The sequence below is a fragment of the Lepisma saccharinum genome, chromosome 7 (assembly GCF_977018435.1).
Source record: "Lepisma saccharinum chromosome 7, izLepSacc3.1, whole genome shotgun sequence".
NCBI classification, from domain to species: domain Eukaryota; kingdom Metazoa; phylum Arthropoda; class Insecta; order Zygentoma; family Lepismatidae; genus Lepisma; species Lepisma saccharinum.
The window spans coordinates 85,547,633-85,567,729 of record NC_139235.1 but is presented as its reverse complement, the minus strand read 5'-3'; the positions used below and the strand labels follow the sequence as shown (position 1 = coordinate 85,567,729).

Genomic DNA, 20,097 nt, shown 5'->3' with positions numbered 1-20,097 from the left:
AAAGTACAAATTGATATGTCAATTTGACCATGTTCAGGAAAGTGTGTTTTTGTACAACACCCCCCCCCTTAAATTTTTTAAAAAAATATATATGTTTTAAAGACATCAATTGACTATTTGTGTGCAAAATTTCATAATGGGAAGACAATGGGTTCCCATGGGTTTTCTTTCTTTTTGTGTTGTAATGTGTGTATAATTCCTTAAGAGTCATTCCATGTGAAATCACCTAATTTTAAATCAATTGGTTGCTTGACCATTTTGTTATTTTTTTATATTTTCACCATAGGTGGTCTTGCTAGTGACCTGCTCAAAAAGATTTTTTTTAAAAAAAAAATCTTCCGCCATCTTGGATTTCTGCTCATTTTTCATCACTGCGGGAAGCAAAAATGAGCGTTTACAAGGGTTTTGAAAAAAGGTTGCTGTGTGATTTCTATTACAGATGGAATGTTCTAGTTTTCACTGCCTGAAAGTAGAGATTCTGGCCTTTCAGAAAATGTATATATATGTAAGGTAAGAATTAAGTAACTGGGACTTTAATGGGTTTCAATATAACTATCGTAAGGGGAAATTTTGCCAATTTTAAAGGTCTGTAAAATCAAAAGGGCTTGAAACCACAGGATGGAATTATTTTTGCAAGAACTATGAGTGGAAGGCTTTTCAGCCATGGTGAAAGAAATCCGGGGTTGTAAGCCCTTCTGTCCGATTTTTAGTTCCGAAATCCGAAAATTTCCAAAATTTTTGAATTTCAAGGTCAAATATCTCTAAAGGGGGACCTGCCAAAAATTAGAAATTTTGGCCATGGATACTCCTACCAGTACTTAGTAAAACCTGTGAATTTCATTTTGGGGTTCACACCGATGTTCATGTTACAGGCTGCCAAATATCTCTAAAAATGACATCATGAAAACATAATAATAAATAGGCTTAAAGTGACCTGATTTCCATTATTTTATAATCTAGTTATTTTATAAGGGTAAACAGAAATTAAAATAGATAAACTAGTTAGTTACTAGTTGATATATTTCAATATATACTTAGTATGCTTTTGTTAATAAAAATCAAATCAAATCAAAATCACTTTTTGGATTGAGAAGACAAATGTTAGTAAACAAACAAGAGTACTATTATGTCAGTAAGTATATACAAGTTGCATGCACATGTTTCTTAAAGGTTTATGAATATCCAATACTATCAAACCTTACTCAATACATCCACTCTGGTACATAACAATTGTATGTGAAATATAACATAATATATGCAACAATTGTCTGCGAAATATAACATAAGCTACCTGTAAAATATGACAAGTATTTAAACGCTTGAGAATATACGTATTCAAGTTCTTCCTCTATTTTTTGTATCCTAGTTACATATACCACTGTGATATACACAGTTTACAATTCAATATATTACATCACAATGACATTTACAATTCCATATATCACTACACATAATACAACATTACATCAATATATATATACACTATCTACACATGGACATCAAAGTTACAGGGGATCTTGCCTGTCTCTCAATCCATGGAGCCATGAAAAAAAGATAAAAAATATCTGACTGGTGCGTGGCCCCGAAAACACTGATTGGCACGGAAATGATTGATCAACGGACTATTTCTTCTTATGTGCTTGTAACTTTAATTACAGTTCTGTGTTTTTCTGTTGAGTAATGATGTATGTTCTCCCAGTAACAGTGGTGAAGTCACATGGTGTCAGAACATCAATTATATTGTTCAACTTCACCCAAGCAACATCATTTCTTTGTAAAGCTCGTTGATGGTCCACCAGGATTGAAGAACATCACTTTAACATCATTGTTTTCTTTTGACATTTCAATTACTTTACCTACATACCACCTGTTATTGTAAATGCAAATGACATTGTCATTTTCAATTATTTCATTAAAATGAAATATTCGTGGTGAGTCATCAATTCTGAACTCTACATGATTCATTTGAAATGATGCAGATATTCTACTGATGAGAAGAGTTGAAGAGTCCTTGGGTATGTAGCAGTGGTGATCTCTTGTTCCTTCAAATCTATGAGCTTCATTGAAGCGGTCATTGAGAAACCCTTGCTCATTTTTTGTCACTTTCAGTCACCATAATGAAGTTTATCCTTTAATATTTTCCACACAAAACTCATGCATGTCCTTTGGTGTAAGAATATGGCCCTCAGTTGGTTGCTGCAGACTTGCCTTTGCCACAAGTCTTTTTACCGTCCCACCAATCCCATCACAAGGACCCTTGCCATGGCTTGTGGCAAAAAAATGCCACTCAGCAGCCACACCGAAGTCCTGTTTATGCTTACATAAGTTAGAAAAATTCTTTCTGTCCTAATATTGGGCTCCTGAGCCATCTGAGAAATAATAAATTTTCTTTAGATTTGGTATGAACGTTTGAACAAATGGAATCAGCTGCTTTTGGAAAGCGTAAGCAGCAGTTGTGTTGTGTACAATGCAGTCACTTATAATACAAAGACTTTTGATGCATAGATCATCTGAAGAATTAGTCTTAAAGTAGACACAAAAGGGGTGGACAGTAGCTTGAGCGTTAATCCAGTGGTAACTCTGGATTTCATCTTGTACAACAAATGTGAAGTTTTCAGAGAAATCACCAATCACTACACATTCATCCAGAGAAAGACTTTCTTTCGTTCTTTTGCAAGATTCTGATTGACACTGAGCAATAAAGTGGTGACTTTTTAATTGCAGTAACTTCAAAGCTAAATTTTCTTTAAACTCTGAAATTGTTTCTACAACAGTGATCAAATTGCAACGATCTGTTGTTATCCATTGTTTGTAAGTAATTTTTTTCTCGTCGTCATCATCAGAATTGTCCAAATCAGGATTCAGTTCATGTAATTTTAAGTCTTGTGTAATTGTAATTGTAAACTGTGTATATCACAGTGTATATGTGACTGGGATACAAAAAATAGAGGAAGAACTTGAATACGTATATTCTCATGCGTTTAAATGCTTGTCATATTTTACAGATAGCTTATGTTATATTTCACAGACAATTGTTGTATATATTATGTTATGTTTCACATACAATTGTTATGTACCGGAGTGGATGTATTGAGTAAGGTTTGATAGTATTGGATATTCATAAACCTTTAAGAAACATGTGCATGCAACTTTTATATACTTACTGACATAATAGTACTCTTGTTTGTTTACTAACATTTGTCTTCTCAATCCAAAAAGTGATTTTGATTTGATTTGATTTTTATTAACAAAAGCATACTAAGTATATATTGAAATATATCAACTAGTAACTAACTAGTTTATCTATTTTAATTTCTGTTTACCCTTATAAAATAACTAGATTATAAAATAATGGAAATCAGGTCACTTTAAGCCTATTTATTATTATGTTTTCATAATGTCATTTTTAGAGATATTTGGCAGCCTGTAACATGAACATCGGTGTGAACCCCAAAATGAAATTCACAGGTTTTACTAAGTACTGGTAGGAGTATCCATGGCCAAAATTTCTAATTTTTGGCAGGTCCCCCTTTAGAGATATTTGACTTTGAAATTCAAAAATTTTGGAAATTTTCGGATTTCGGAACTAAAAATCGGACAGAGGGGCTTACAACCCCGGATTTCTTTCTCCATGGCTGAAAAGCCTTCCACTCATAGTTCTTGCAAAAATAATTCCATCCTGTGGTTTCAAGCCCTTTTGATTTTACAGACCTTTAAAATTGGCAAAATTTCCCCTTACGATGGTTATATTGAAACCCATTAAAGTCCCAGTTACTTAATTCTTACCTTACATATATATACATTTTCTGAAAGGCCAGAATCTCTACTTTCAGGCAGTGAAAACTAGAACATTCCATCTGTAATAGAAATCACACAGCAACCTTTTTCAAAACCCTTGTAAACGCTCATTTTTGCTTCCCGCAGTGATGAAAAATGAGCAGAAATCCAAGATGGCGGAAGATTTTTTTTTTAAAAAATCTTTTTGAGCAGGTCACTAGCAAGACCACCTATGGTGAAAATATAAAAAATTAACAAAATGGTCAAGCAACCACCTCTGGGTGATTTGACATGGAACGACTCTTAAATTTGTTGACTTCCATGATAAAACCATAAGTTGTTGAGTAGTTGATGTTGACATCTTTATAATATTACAGTAGCATGCAAATTAATCCGAAGAAGATACACATGTTGTCGTTTAATGCAATTGCTGCAATATACATAACTATACATGTATTTAGAAATAGCCTTAGTACTTTACGTGACTTTGTTTGTATTCACATCTTTTACACATTTAGGCATGGATGACACTAAATTTGCACAAATGTTTTTAATTCCTTCATCATGGTACCACACGTTAACAAGGGCACAAAGCATTTTCTCCTTGGTTGAACAATCCACTTTTGACATCCTTCTTTTGCAGATAGACCATAAATTTTCATTTGGATTTACGTCAGGTGAGTTTCCTGGCCAGGAGAGTACCTGTACATTGTTATTATCAAAGAACTCATTGACCTTTCGAGATGTATGACATTTTGCTAGGCCCTGTTGGAAAACACCATCAGGAAAAGATTTCTTGAGATAAGGTATGACATTTTGTTGCAGTATGTCAATATATTTATCACCGTTCACCACCCCCTTAACAGGAACTATTGGTCAAGGCCCGTCAGATGTGAAACAATCCCAGAACATTATTTTCAGGGGTGTTTTGGAGTTTGTTGCATGTGTTCTGGTGAAAGTTTTTCACATTTTCCTTTACGAACTAAAGAAACCTTGTGACCATGCACTTCAAAATGGCATTCGTCCGAAAAAAGCACTTTCTTCCAGTCACTCACGGTCTAGTTCCGATGACATTTTGCCCACGTTACATGCTTTTTACACATTTTTTTTGTAAGCAACTGTTTTTTCAATGGCCTACAAGCTTTTCGTCCAGATGCAAGCAGTCTGCGATGAACTGTTGTAACGTGGATGTCCGCTCCACTTGGCAATAAATCACGTGTTAAATCAACAGCAGTCAGTCTGGGGTTATGTCTGCTTTTCCTAATAAGAATTCGGTCATCCTGCAACGAAGTCTTCCATTGGCGACCACATTTTTCCTTTCTTTGAGGCTTGATGGATCCAGTCTCCCGGTATTGTTTCAAAATTGAATTAACCGTACCCAGTCCGACACCACATTCTGTAGCAATTTGTCTCTGTGTCATTGAAGTATGCTGTGATAACGTAACAATTTTCGACCGTTTGCATGGCATTGTATCCATTTGGGTAGCAGCCGAAATAAGAACCATTCACACAAAAAAACCTACCTTCCGCTTGGTACATAACTTGCAACACAACTGACTGTTTGTCTGTCGACGAAAACAAAATACCTCAACAATAGACTCCACTTCGGGTCTTCAACAATGAACTATTGAGTAAAAGTGGATCGCACAGGGCGTTATCGAGAGAGAATGTGCAGTTATTTTTTAAAAAAAGTGAAACTAAAGCTTAAAACTGCAACGTATTTGAACATTATTGTATAGCTGGAAAAGTATGCATCTTGTTCGGATTAATTTGCACGCTACTGTAACATATTTTATATTTTTTGGACTACAAATAATATGAAAGTACCCAAAAAATTATCACTTTTAATATCAAGTAAGCAAATTGAAAAGTGCTTATTTGTGTTTACATTTTAGAATAGGATACAAATATTAAATATTGTTAACTAGGATCGATAGTGGAAGCAGTAGAAGATAGTATAACAGACAGAATAAAAAATGCAAAAGAAGCCTTTGCCCAATCTGGAAATCGAAAGAGAAGAAAAATAAGAATATTCCAAACAATGCAAAATCAGGTGTGCTGAAACATGGAGAATAACAAACCTTTGCAAACAATTGCCTGAGAAAAATTTGCTCAAATTATGTTGCTTTAATAGAAAACAAAAGAGAAATTGGAGAAGGAAGGAACAGATTCCCAAGAGAAGCATAAGAATGCAATCTCAAAAGTAAAGAAAAAGAAAAAGAGGATGCAAGCATACTATGACTACCTCACGGTTAACACAGACTAAATAATAAAGCAGAAAATTATTATAAACCAGCATGGAAGAAAGATAACATAATGTCGATAGAAAAGCAAAAAAACATTATGTACCATACCTTTCTTCACAGTTATCTGGTGTTATATGATCTTGGAGTTCTGTTGCATTCTCTTCACAATCAAATTCAATTTTTACATCTTGATAATCTGCATCGGGAATAGCATCATTGTGCTCCATTGAGCCATGATCTGGGATAAACAAAGGGTCACTGGTATTATCCTCTGGAATATTGCACATGTCGTTATCTATATTTAATGCTGCTTCATGATGTTCACTCAAGACGTTCTCGTCAATATCATATTTGTTTGGCTCACCATAAGTTAAAAATTCACTTTCGTTCTTCAGAGTTGTACTTAAAACTACATGACTATTATTATGTCTGTCTTCATTTTCATGAACTCTTGTGTGACTTCTGTACATGCATTTCTCCGCAAAACTTTTATCACAGACAGTGCATTTGTATTCAGAATTATCACTGTTGCTGCCATCTACTTTAGGTCCGGACTTTTGTGGTTTGCATTCGCATTCCTTCATGTGTGATTTGCAATCATTATCATCAGTGAAAGGTTTCCGGCAGTATGTGCACATAGAAATGTATTTATCATTATGGATCTTAATGTGCTTCTTTAAAGTTTTAACCAAACTAAATGATTCTTTGCACAAATAACATTTAAAGAATTTTGTTGCAGAATGTTTATAACTGTGGGCTACAAGCTGGGATCTTTCCACAAAAGCCATGTCACACTCCTGACACTTGAAACGACACTCTTTTCTGTGGAATTTACTGACATGATTTGTTCGTAGATATGGCTTGCAGAATACTTTAGTACAATACTGACACTTGAAAGGACGTTCAATATTATGCATCCTCATATGTGAGCTTAGGCCAAATGTATGTTGAAAACTTTTCGAACAATGCACACATGTGAATGGATGTGTTACAGAAACATCTTCCGAATTGTTTAATTGGCTTCCATCCTCACAGTTATTCATGCTGAAAAAGAAAAAAAAAATAATGTGTTTGAGATAAAAGACAAAACTGTAGGTTAATTCCTGCTTTGTTTCATATAAAATAAAATTATATATGAACAAGCACTTTACATTTAGATGTATTCTTTTAAAGTATCATTAATTATTCCTCACTATGTGATTAACACAGAATTACATAACCATTATCAAATTTGGAGAGAAATGTATGGTGGGACTAGCAAGTATTTGGCAATCACAAGCTCACATAAGGTAATACAGTGTGTAAACATGTATGGATGATTTGAGAGAAAGTCATAAAAAAAAAACAATTTCAACGAATGATGTTCTATTTATAGCATGGAAGTTAAATAGACCTGAAGATTGATATCTATACAAATTAATGATGGGTTGATATGAAATTTTGGTTGATACCAACATAGTATCGATATAAAATTTACCAATACCAGTAACCGATATTCTACCGATCCAATATAAAATTCAAAGAGACATGGTGCATGCACAGTAGTAAGCAGTAATGTATAATCGCACTCCACGCACAACCGCAGTCCATTTGCTTGAACAATGCGCAAGTAAGAACTGACGAAAAGGAACGCTCATGTAACTGTGCTCCTGCCAGTTGCGAGGTGCGTGGCGTGGTTCAATATTTTCAAGCAGAAGGAGCCAACGCAGTTGAAATTCATCGTCAATTGTGTCCTGGAAACTTGAGGAAATTCCTCGGAGAGATGTTAAATTGCGAAAAGGTGTTTTGATTGCAAAATTTGTTGGAAGAGTTCATCACTCATAATTGAAGGTCTTCCTTGACCTTCCTCGTTATGCACATCTGTATGCCCAGTCTAAAATTTTCTGCACCAGTCTCTCAGAGCATTATCACTAGGGCTCGGAAGTTGAACACCTATAAATTGCCAAAAAAAGACCAATAAAAAGACCTAAAAATATCAAAAAAAGGACCTAAAAACGGAAAAAGGACGTATAAATGTGATCCAAATTAATTAATACCTTCAGTTTTAATTAAAGGCCTGCACAAGACCTGGAGCAGACCCGTTCGCGAGACATCGCTCCTGAAATGCCATGCAACCTGCGCAACACCCTCGCTTGAGCAGCTTGTATGCCCACCTGCACAGATCGTTCCTGGCAGGCATTGTAGACCCGCCGGGTACCCGCAGTCTTACGATACCTAGTAGGTCTCAGTTCGTTCTTTCCATCAACTGCAGACCCCTCCCTCTGCATGACGTAGTTGCTTCGAGTAGAAACTGCACCGGGCCCACACCGTTCTGCGGTGTTGCCAACTGCAATAGATTTTCACTACTTAAAAAAGGGAACTCGAAGCTTCGTAAGCCACATCACCAATGAAATGAGATTTACGAATGTTCCTACCCCCCCCCCCCCACACACACACATTGAAATAGGTTTTCCGTGGCACAGGATCCATAAGTATATGTCGTAAACAACCAATATACGTATATATAGTGATATAGGACAGGACTGAAACATGTCACGTTCGACGCTGAGGTCGCGAGTCGAACAACACACTGTTCTACTGCGAACACCAGGGCCGTAGCCAGCCAGGGCCATTGCCGTTACCCTCGTTTGGGGGGTAGGGCCAAGTACTTGGATAAACGTGCCAACAAGAACAATCACAATAATAGTAATAAAGTAGCATGAAAGGCATTATTATCCTCATAAATCACGCAAAAAGGGGGTAGAAGTCGGTTCTCACGCGCATTTGTGTTGAAACAGAGGATTAGAAATATTTTTTTTCAACACGTCAATTTCACATTAGCTAATAACGGAAAACAAGCACACAAACTGTTTTTGAAAGAAAGAAAGTGCATGATAAATGCATTCCGAATGTACATACATATAGCATGTAAAATTTCCATCTACAATATTTTCTTTTCACATGGAGCGACGTATTACATAATCAATTAATCCAACTCGTAACAAACCAACATTAATAGCAAATAATATCACGGGCCGCCATAGCATTCTCTGTTTTAAAACTTTTCTCACTTAGATCGTTCGGCGCTCAGGGCCGACTCCCGCTACCCCTTTGCTACGGCATTGAACTTGATGAGACTGGATAATATTTTATAATATATTTCTACTTTCATAAAATTTGAAATCAAGGGGTTGCAATTACCCCTCCATTCCCCCTCTGCAGGTGCCCTTGGCCGTCTGGAAGGAAAATGCAAGAAAAATATGAAAATTAATTCCATCTTGAGTACCCTTTAGCCCTACTACTCTTAAATTCTGCTAGTCTGTTTTTTCTTGTACTTTAATGTTTGACCCCCACCCTGACCCTTCCGCTAGACTTAATTTCCGTCCAAGCTTGTGAGCAATGCACCCTACCCCCTCTCGTTGCGCCACTGCGTGCCTGGTTAAGGCACCATGCAATGAAAAGCAATTAGTTTTCAGTGAGGAGATTTTTGTTTGCTCAATCATTCATTTAAATAAATGAAGCTGTAATACTGCGTGCATTTCCTGGCAATAAGATAAAAACTGCTTACGCTGAACTGAAATCGCTAAGTATATAAATTCTCCTTGGAGGAGAGAGCTCCTCCTAGGACCTCGTAGGATTTACGAGCTACGTAAGTAGGCAACGCTGGCTGAAGCTGTCCACGTGGTGATGAAACACCTGGAGCGACACGCTGCCGGAGGGCTGTTTCCTTCCAGCAGGTTTTGCAGGCGCGCGGGTCTTGTTGAATGCCCAGTTACCTTGTAAGCGCAGAGCGCCTGGAAGACGAAGAACCCGGGTAAAGACGCAAGTCGACTCGTTGCCGTGGGCAGGCTAGCAGGTATACCTGTCCTCACGGGCAAGCGGGCAGTGGGTAGGTAAAATGCAGACTATGCTGGCCTCTAGTTTTAATTACATAATTAATGAATAAAAAAATACAAAATTCTGGTGGTATGGAACACACACTGTGAAAAAACTGAAAGCTTCAAAACAAGAGAAAGTTGCCACTTACATCGCGACCTTCCAGACAAGTTACGGTTAAAGGAAGGACCTTGTACCGTACCTGCTTCAGTTGTCCAAAAATGTTTTTCTCTCATTTCAGGGATGGTTCAAATATATTTCTGTATTTCTTTACTACAGAAAGGATGTTTAAGAGGTGGTGAACTGATGATGATTCGAATTGAGAATGGGCAGTAAAAACGTAGTCGAATTAAGGTGAAGTTGCAAAAAAAAGTCGTTAAGACCTTTTACAAAGCCAAAAAACGTCGAAAAAGGCAAAAAAGGACAAATAAAACCCACCTCTTTCTGGCCTACAATGACCCAAAATGAACATATATTATGTTGGGCCTTGTCTTCGGACACTAGGAAAAAAAAGGATTTTTTCTCAACTTCCGAGCCCTAGTTATCACTCATAACACCATTACCATAAACACGACACAATCGACGATGAATTTCGGCTGCTTGACTCCTGCTTCAAGGAATCGAATCAAACAACACACCTCACAACTGGCGGGAGCAGTAATAATAGGAGCATCCATGTTCGTTAGTTCCTACTCTCGCAGCGTTTCAGCAAATGGACTGTGGTTGAGTGTGGAGTGCGATTACACATTACTGCTGGCTACAGTGCATACACCATGTCGCTATGGTTTTGTATTGCTCCTTATGAGCCAATCGGAAGTTGATTTCTGAATAGCCCTCGTAGTAAACACAGATTAAATAACACAGAAAGTAATTTTAAGCTAGCATGGAAGAAAGTCACAGTAATGTTCATTGAAACAACAAATAAAAAAATGTATCATACCTTTCCTCACAGTTATCTGGTGTTCTACGATCTTGGAGTTCTGTTGTATTCTCTTCACTATCAAATTCAGTTTTTACGTGTTGGTAATCTGAAAGGGAAATGGCATTGTTGTGCCCCATTGAGCCATGATCCGGGATAAACAAAGGGTCAGTGGCATTATCCTCTAGAATATTGCACATGTCGTCATCTATATTTAATGCTGGTTCATGATGTTCACTCACAAAGTTGTCGCCAATGTCATATTTGTTTGGGTCATCACGACTTAGAAATTCACTTTCGCTCTTGAGACTTGTATTCAAGTCTGAATCCCTATTACTACTACTCTCCTCTTCCTTAGGCATTACTGAATTATTTACTAACATAATTGCTTCAAATCAATGATCAGTTCTTACTGAACGATTTTGCTTTTCATTTAAGTCAACCGTTGAATCATTTAGGTGAGGTTCATTGGTAGTGAAGTCATTCTCATCCTCACTCACATCTACATATATTTCTTGGTATCGTTTTGCACTGCAAACTTGGGAAATAGCCTTCTTTTCTGCAAAATTAGTAGTAAAATTTCACTGCCTCGTTTACTGGGAGGTGGAAGGAACACCTGAAATGCAAGAAAAAATTATGTAAATCACAAAATTAGGTAAAAGAAGTAACTACAATTTAAAACTTATGATCAAATATATTCTAATTTACTCTAAGGTACTGTCCACATGAAAAATATTGAGCTCTTGGTTTAAATGCTTATAAAATTGTACTCCATGGTAGGGAAAAAGTCAAATAAACGTCAATGGAAAGCTTCAAGTATTTCTTTTTCAATAAGCTTAATCTGAAAATTATTCTTCATTCCATCTTGAAATTACAACAAAAAAATCAATAGTGTAGTTTTCTTCCATTTTGTAAAAATGGAGAACTTAAAACTGAACAGTTCATAACCAACTGTAGATATAATATTTAAATTTTGTGTACAGTGAGTGGGATTATTTTTGCACCTCTGTGGAAAAAACAAACGAAAATCTTTACTAGACACTTCAAAAATGCAAATTTTAGGGAAAAGGGTAAAGTTGATGTTCATACTTGCAAATTCAATGAAATTTAAAAATTCTGTTGACATGATACATTTGAAGAAGGCGGACAAATCATGTGGCGTGTCTGCCGCATGCGCGCTTCTGGTTAACTATCACTAACCTAGCTGGGTCCAGTTCGAGCCCCGTGTCGCGATTAAGATTATCTTTTCCTTCATGAATGGCTATTTCTTCCTTGATGATGCAGTCCCAGTAGTTTGAAGTTTTGGCTTTGATTTCTGTGTTGCTGAAATCTGGTCTATGTCCCTCGTTGATTGAATGTTCTACAAGTCCAGACTTTTCAGGGTGGAAGTACTTGATGGAGCTTTGGTGTTCTTTACAGTGCTGTTCAATTGACCTACCTGTCTGCCCAATGTATGCCTTCCCGCATTTGCAGATAATACGGTAGACATCCGATGTTTTCAGTCCTAACTCGTCCTTGGGGTTGTATAGTAGGCTCCTGATCTTCGGGAGATCTTAATCACGACACGAGGCTCGAACTGGACCCAGCTTGGTTAGCTATAGTTAACCAGAAGCGTGCATGCAGCAGATACGCCACCCAATTGGTCTGCCGTCTTCACCGGGATCCCCCTCCACGAACATACATACACCGGGTTGACGCTCAGAACTGCACTTCTACCCTGAAGATGAGAGTGGCATTAGCTCTCAAAAGCTTGAAAACTTTTCCACAACTCACCTGGTCGATAGCCCGAGAGAATCTTTTCACCAGTGTCTATAATTTTTAATCTGATAGTAGACATGCGATTGGATTAAAATATTTCATAGAATTATGAACCACTTTGTAGTGTCTGATAACATGAAAAAAAAAACTGAGTATGATAACATAGTCTAAATGCATGAAATTCATTAATGAAAATGTGTCACTGTGAGACACTAAAACTATAGCAAATTTTGGCTTCATTTGTCTGCAAAGCACATAGGCTCAGATGCAAATAATTTGTGTTGTTAAAATATGCAAATTATATGCATTCACAAACATTTAAACCATAAACAATTTCCATCTTAATTAATTTTGTTATTTACATTGAGGACCAATTCTTGTGAACTTCTAATGCAACAGGCAATGTAGTCAAAATATAAATATATCAAACAATGATATATTAGTGAAAGTAAATATTGTGTGTTCATGTATATGTATAAAATTAGTATTAAAAAAATATACCTACCCCGGAACAATCATCAAATGCTTTTTCCTCAACCAATGAATCAGCCTTAAGAATTTTTTCCACGGCATAGCATTTTTTATCTCAAATTATGAAATTCAACCAACTTCACTCTACAGGTCGAATACACAGACTTTGGTTATGCAATATTTTCCATTACCTGAAAGGAAATTAACAAAACATCACACATGCAATGTAGTGAAAACAAAGGATTTGTACAGATTCAATGCAACATCCTGACTAGTTCCAAAGAGAGAAAAGAAAGACGCAGAAATAGAAAAGTATCTTTCTTTACCTGAATCTATTTATCTTTCTTGTCCTAACTTCAAATTACAGCAAGTAGAGTCAGATTAATCTCGTAACATCTCCAGCTCAGGTTCATCGTGAAATCCTCCACCCTCGATATTGCTAGGGATTTTTTTTTTAGGAAGATTGTGTGGCAAATTGTGAAAAACAAAATTCTGGAGCACGGAAACAAATATTTACGAGTGTACATCCATTTAAAGTTGCGATGTGGAAGTCTACTTGCAGCCAGTCAGTTTCGTAGCACCTGTACCAATGGATAGGGTAGGTCAGGGTAATTTCAGGCAGTGGGATAATATGGGGCATTTTTAGAAAAGTTTGAATTATTCAAAACCTACTTTGTAGAATGTAATGAAATTTTTACAGTTTGTTGGTTCTAATATTTTGAAGACCCTCACTTGTAAACTATTTTCTAGGCTAACCCATCGAACCTAAACAAAAATGTTCTTCAGGTAAAACTGGACAGTGCAGTTTTGAGGGTCAGTGTTTAACTGCGCTCACAACCATACAGACAACACCCAGAATAGTTTAGCTTACACACTTTTTACATTTGAGGGTTAACCTTCAAGATAGTGTTTGTTTCCCTGTGCTAAGTTTGTGCAGTGAAGAAAAATTAAAAACTGGGTTAATTTGGGGCAGTGTCATCATGCCATGAACGTATGTGAAAAAAAAGTGAATAAAACATATGATGAGACCTCTATTGAAGCAGCAAAGAATGCTGTTACAAATGATGTTAAAAGTCTGAAATTATTATTTCATAGGTAAGGTTATTAGACACTTCTCAATAATTTCCTTTCTTTGTCACCAAAAACTCATGGAAGAAAATCCTTGTTACATAAATATTTTTTATTGTCTCACTGTAAGCAAATAAATGACATTAAATAATATGAATTGATGTCTTTTACTGTATTTTTGCCCACAATACTCTTGTGGTACAATTTTGTGCAGGGACTGAACTACAGAGGTGAAAAGTACAAAAAATTAGAAGTGACTCAAATTCCCCCGACCCTGGGGTAATTTGGGGCTGGGTATAAAACAGTGTACAGAACAATTACTATGAGGTGCTTAGAAAAAAAAACCTCTCTGACATTCCAATGTATTTTACTTAGTGTGTATGTATTTTTGTCTTTATTTTTTATGTTTTTTGCGCCTTTCTCTTTTATTTTTTCTTCCGTTTTTCTTTTTTTTTTTTTGGTATCTCAATGTTCTTAGTTTTTTATATATTTATCATACAGTTAGCTATAAAAATCAATTTATAAAATGTAATGTAGAGATGGTTAAGTGGAAGAAAAGGCTTGTGCCTTAACTTCGCCATCCAAAACAAGGAATAAATAAATAAATAAATAAATAAATAAATAAATAAATAAATAGAACTGAGAAATGTTACTATTAGCTATCGGTCTCAAAGGTATTTCAGTTTTTTTTTAAAAGAAGTGGTGAAAATTACCCCAAATTACCCCGATCCACCCTATATAACAGTCGCTTTTTCAGGGCTACACAAAATATTTCATAAAAATTCCACCCGATTCCAGGCTCCGCCCCTGGAGTAATTGACCTACCACTACCCTGCCTTTTTCTATAGAGTCCCTTTAAAGGCATGTTAGAACCTGCCCAACACTATTTTTCCACAATTCACTCAAACATTAGGAAGACAAAAAAGTTTCGTAGCAAGTAGATCTCTAAAAATTTCCTTCCGTGCTAGTTAAAAACACCCTTTCTTAGAAGAAACTTCATTTTCGCCAAAAAGATTTGAAATGTGGTAAAAACCGAGGGTGGAGGATTTCACGATGCAGCCTCCACCTCCAACAAGTTTAGCTAGTAAGCCTGTCAGCAATGTAGGGTATAAACAAGATGAAGACAACTGACATGTGTTGGGTCTCAGGCTTGCTTCTACATTGTGAGCAATTTTCATTTGGAAAATGTTGTGTGAAAATACTAAGACAAACTGAAAAATCTGGAGCAAGGGAACGAAAACAAGTAGCTGTGCAAGTAGTGACATGAGATGGCAGTAATTGTTCAGATTGTTTTTTGATTTTTTTCAAATTATCCTACCAGGAAGACTAATAATCATAGAATTTTGACAATCATTGTTACACAAAATTTGAACCTTCCTTAAATTAATGAGCACTGTTTGGATTTCGAAACAAAGTTATTTATGTTGAAAAACAGAACTTAAAAATTACCTTACACAAGCATGTACGCTTCCCAAGGATAATGTATTTTCCCGTTGACAAGTGACTGTAAGTATCGTAGACTTGTGAGAATTAATGTAGAAGTACATGGAAATCTTAGTAGAATGCATTTAGGGACTTTATTTTAATGCTAAGATAACCAAACCTGGCCTGCCATATTACAAAGGACAAAATAAATAACAATCTAAAGAAATTGCTCACTTCATCCTACACTCGAAAAATATATTTCAATGGTATTTTATTTTGGTATAAATTTACAATACTGGGAGTATCACCGATTGCTTTCAAATTCTGCATACTCACTAATTTTAACCTTGTGATCATGAATTTGCAGTTAAAAATTGGAAGTCACATCTAGAAATTGCAAAATTATGTGCAGATATTACCGCTATGATTGTCGATACACTAATATGGTAGCCATGTTTGATGATGTGAACAAGTGAAGTTTGCTATTCGTTATGCTGTCTGAGAAAATGGCGTCTTGCATACGGTGGAAAAAAATGTTTGCCCCACAAACCATTCACGGTAAGGTTAGGTTAGGTTAGGCAAGCATAGTTAAAATTCTGGGTTATCATAAACATAGTTTTGAAACTCTAATCATTGCAAAAAATAGTTGTTTTCTTCATAAATCAAGGGTGTTTACTCTATTCACGGACCCATTTATTTCGCCTTATTTTGCAATTTCTAGACGTGACCGCCAAATTTGAAAGCAATTGAAGATACTTCCGGTACTGTAAATTTGCTCCTTTATTTTTTAATATCCTGATTATATACGAAAAAATGAAGCATTCTGTAATTCATATTTTGTCTGCTTAACTCGTGCAATACATGGTAATGGCATTGGAATATAATAAACGTTTGTATTCCATTTATGCAGTATTGTGCACAGTTAAATTGATGTTAATTTCAAATAAGTAATTATAGTCTGTTGAATACGTAATCAGCCAGCATCCTGCTTAAATATGTTTAGTTTGAATAACACCATTAAGCCTTGTTTCCATGATAACCAAAAATCCAATATGCTGACCAAGGCAGAATTTATTTTATTTTAAAACAAACTAAATGTTACGTTTCAACCTTCTAGCAAGGCCTTCTTCAGACTCTGTACCAAATGTTGGTAAAACTATCAAAGCCGGGAATCCTCTGTAACTCATTAATTCTGTAACTGTTTACATTCGTACTTACTTATTCTGCATTGGGAAATACTGTTTAACAAGGGATGGTAACATTTAAGTATCCCCGAAATGCATTTCTTCAAATTTACAGGAGAAATTACTTACCGAATGCAGTTTCTTTAGAATTGTGGAAGTTCGGGGAAGTGTTTTCTCGCAACGTTCATTCAATTTTGCCGGTAAATCATCTATTTTTCGATATAAATGTGTGACCGATGCACGAAAGCTCTTGCATCCATATACTTCCAGGTGGATGTAGCCTGTGTGTGATGACATAATCCCAGTCAATCCCGATCAGTGTTTCCAAACACATGTTTTTGTAACTGAAGAAGGTATGTTTCCACAAATGGTTTGTGGGGCTGTGTCAATGATTCGTGGGGCTATGCGAGAATGGTGTGTGGGGCTACGCATATTTTTTTCGAAACCAATTTTTAACTATTGTAACCTATACATGACCCTACCTAACCTAACCTTACCGGAAATGGTTCGTGGGGCTATGCGTCAATGGTTTGTGGGGCTACGTAGGTACTTTTTGGTGGAGTGGGGTGGAAACACTGCATTCCGACTACGGTAGTGAAACTGTGACCGCCATTTAGCGTGTTACTGAAGGGAAAAAGAAACGAACAAAACTTACTTCATACGTCAAAAATATAGATTTTTTCCGTGAAAAAAACAAAATGGCACCTTCAAGAATCCTTAGGAATGCAGAATACGTAAGTAACAATGTGAAAAAGAAGAAAATAAAGGAATTTCAGGCGTTTTGGGGATATTTAACATTTAATCAAGGGATTTCGCTTTTTTTTTTTAACGAAATTAGTATCTATTGTTGACATATCGAGTAATTATTGCTCGTTCTTTTCTCGCTTTCTGAACACGCAAAATGGCGGGCAAATCTTGACTAGCGTTGTGTTTTAAACGGCAAAGCAGTGTTTCAACCTTCTGAACAGAAAAATTCCCACATAGTCCCAAAAACCATTCACGCATACCCCCAAAAACCATTCGGGATAGTATGACCATCCACGAATAACCCCAAAAACCATTCTGGATTGTATAACCATCCACGAATTGCCCCACGTACCATCACGGCAAGGTTATGTTAGGTTGGGCAATATAGTGTAAAAACTGTGTGTTTGGAAACACTTACCGGGGATTACATCATCAGATGCTCGCAACATCCGGTTCAAGTACATGGACGGAAATGCAAGCAACAGCTTTGGTGCATCGGACGGACATTATTATAGAAAAAAACATGAAATAGCGGCCAAATACATTGAGAAATGCGAGAAAACACTTCTACGAACTTTCGAAATTACACACAAACTCAATTCATTAAGTACTTTCTCCTGCAAATTTGAAGAAATCGGATTCCCGGCTTTGATAGTTTTATCCAAATATTATATTAAATATCTGCATACAGAGTTCGAAGAAGGCGAAGAAGACCTTGCTAGAATGTTGAAACGTAACGTCTAGTTTATGTTTTAACCCTAGAACACTACCGTACGTAAAATTTACGTATGCTTCGCGCTCAATTCCCTCCCCTACCTCCCACATCGCACCTACCTACCCCTCCACCTATGGTATTCCTCGGGCATTCTGTCAGGTGCATGGCAGCACTGTGGTAAGGAGGGCGGAAGCAGTGAACGTCTTTAGTTTGTGCGTTATGTGGGACTCTGTACGTCAATAATACGTAGCGATAGTAACAGAAGAAAAATCTTGCACGTAATTTTGACGTGCATGTAGTAATAACGCCATTTGTATTTACATAAGATTTGCGTGAATTTTTCTATAATATCTCATTTTTCTATAATATGATCAACATCGCAGCAATCAATGGATACATTATTCACACTCACAACTTCTACAACAATCAGGGCAACTCAGAAAAGAGACCATTCTCACGAATTCAGTTCATGCTTCACCTCCATGAGAACTTGACCAAGATCTGGCAGGAGCAAAGGCTAATAAATCCGGGACTGTCACAGGAGTTAAGAAAGTTAGTTTTGAAGGTACTGGGAAGGAAGAGACAAGTACAGTAGCAGCCACGTCACAAGGGAACCGAAAGTATTGCAGTTTCTGCAACTACAAGAAAAGGAGGATGACAACTACGTAGGCTACTGCTCCTGTGGAAAGCCAATTTGTGGAGCACTACCGTACGTAAAATTTACGTAGGCTTTGCGCTCAAATCCCTCCCATACCTCCCACCCACTCACCCCTCTGCCTAGCAGTGCCTCAAGTTGTCTGTCAGACATAAGGCAGCACTGTGGTAAGGAGGGTGCAAGCGCTGATCGTCTTGATTTCGCTTGTTATGTTGTACACTGTACGTCAATTTTACGTAGCTGTGTAAAACGAGAATATCTTCAACGTAATTTTGACATTTGTAAATTCGATTTGGATACTTAGATTTTGAAAACCAAAGTTTAGAAGCATGCACAATTTTCTTGTAAGACTTTAAAATTACATTTGTTCCTTATTTACAGCGTTATGAATATTATTATTGTTTGCTTTTCATTGTTCGAACTTTTCGCCTTCATTCTTAATGTACGAACGGGCTTGTCAAGCAAGATCTTCTCTTAAAATATTCTATGTTTAATAAAACCATGCTTATACATTTTAAAATGAAGAATAAAATTAAAATATAAGGACAAATAAACAAAATAATGTTCACAATGAATAGAAATTTGTTTTCATGATGTAGAGGTTGTTTTAAAAATAGATTTCATCATGTACGTAAAATTTATGTAGCGGTAGTTATGCTGTAATATTGGAACACGGTAGTGTTCTAGGGTTAAAAAATAAAATAAATTCTGCCTTGGTCAGCATATTGGATTTTTAGTTTGAATGCATACATTCATGTAATCCCCAATCGTTTCGTTTGTTTTCAGCTTATTTCCAAGAATAATTCTTAAATGTAATTGAAGCAATTGTTAATTTAAATAACCTGTTAAAAACTGTAATATTTTACATAAATAAATGTTCCACAGATTAGTAAGAATGTTTACCTACAACGTGAATGTTGCACAGATTAATGCATACCGTCTTCTTCTTCTTTGTGTGACACACATCGCCCATAAGCGATTTCCTGCCAGAGGTCCTACAAAAAAGATTCGGGATTTGAAGTGCTGCTATTGTGCAACTTTAATTTCATCTTATCTCGAAAATTGTGTGAACAAAATAGATGAATAATCAATGCTGCAAAACTAGGATTTAAAATAAAAAAAATTGTCAATAACAGAAATTATGTCGGAACTCGGCGGGTGGAACCTTAACAGCAATTATTTACGTCGCTTGCAATTTTCACAATTTAAATGCTTTATTATTGTGGCCATTCGTGACTCGTATCTTTATTTGTATGCTTGCTTTTAATAACAGTGTA

The 20,097-nt window shown here is 36.3% G+C and overlaps 1 protein-coding gene across 3 annotated transcripts in view; it reads right to left on the bottom strand.

The window, feature by feature from the left end:
- The window catches only part of LOC145989986 (uncharacterized), a 42,496-nt gene extending 22,759 nt beyond the window's left edge, over positions 1 to 19,737 (bottom strand). For 2 of the 3 annotated variants that reach the window (XM_083125552.1, XM_083125553.1), the window contains exons 1-4: positions 19,663 to 19,703; positions 13,061 to 13,217; positions 10,819 to 11,413; positions 6,132 to 7,067 (exon numbers count right to left, since the gene is read on the bottom strand). In XM_083125552.1, coding sequence (XP_082981678.1) covers positions 6,132 to 7,067; positions 10,819 to 11,180 — 1,298 coding nt within the window. In that variant the 5' untranslated portion in view covers positions 11,181 to 11,413; positions 13,061 to 13,217; positions 19,663 to 19,703. Of the gene's footprint in view, positions 1 to 6,131; positions 7,068 to 10,818; positions 11,414 to 13,060; positions 13,218 to 19,662; positions 19,704 to 19,723 lie in introns of those variants that run through there. The other variant, XM_083125551.1, reaches the window with a different exon arrangement.
- Positions 19,738 to 20,097: the final 360 nt, after the last annotated feature.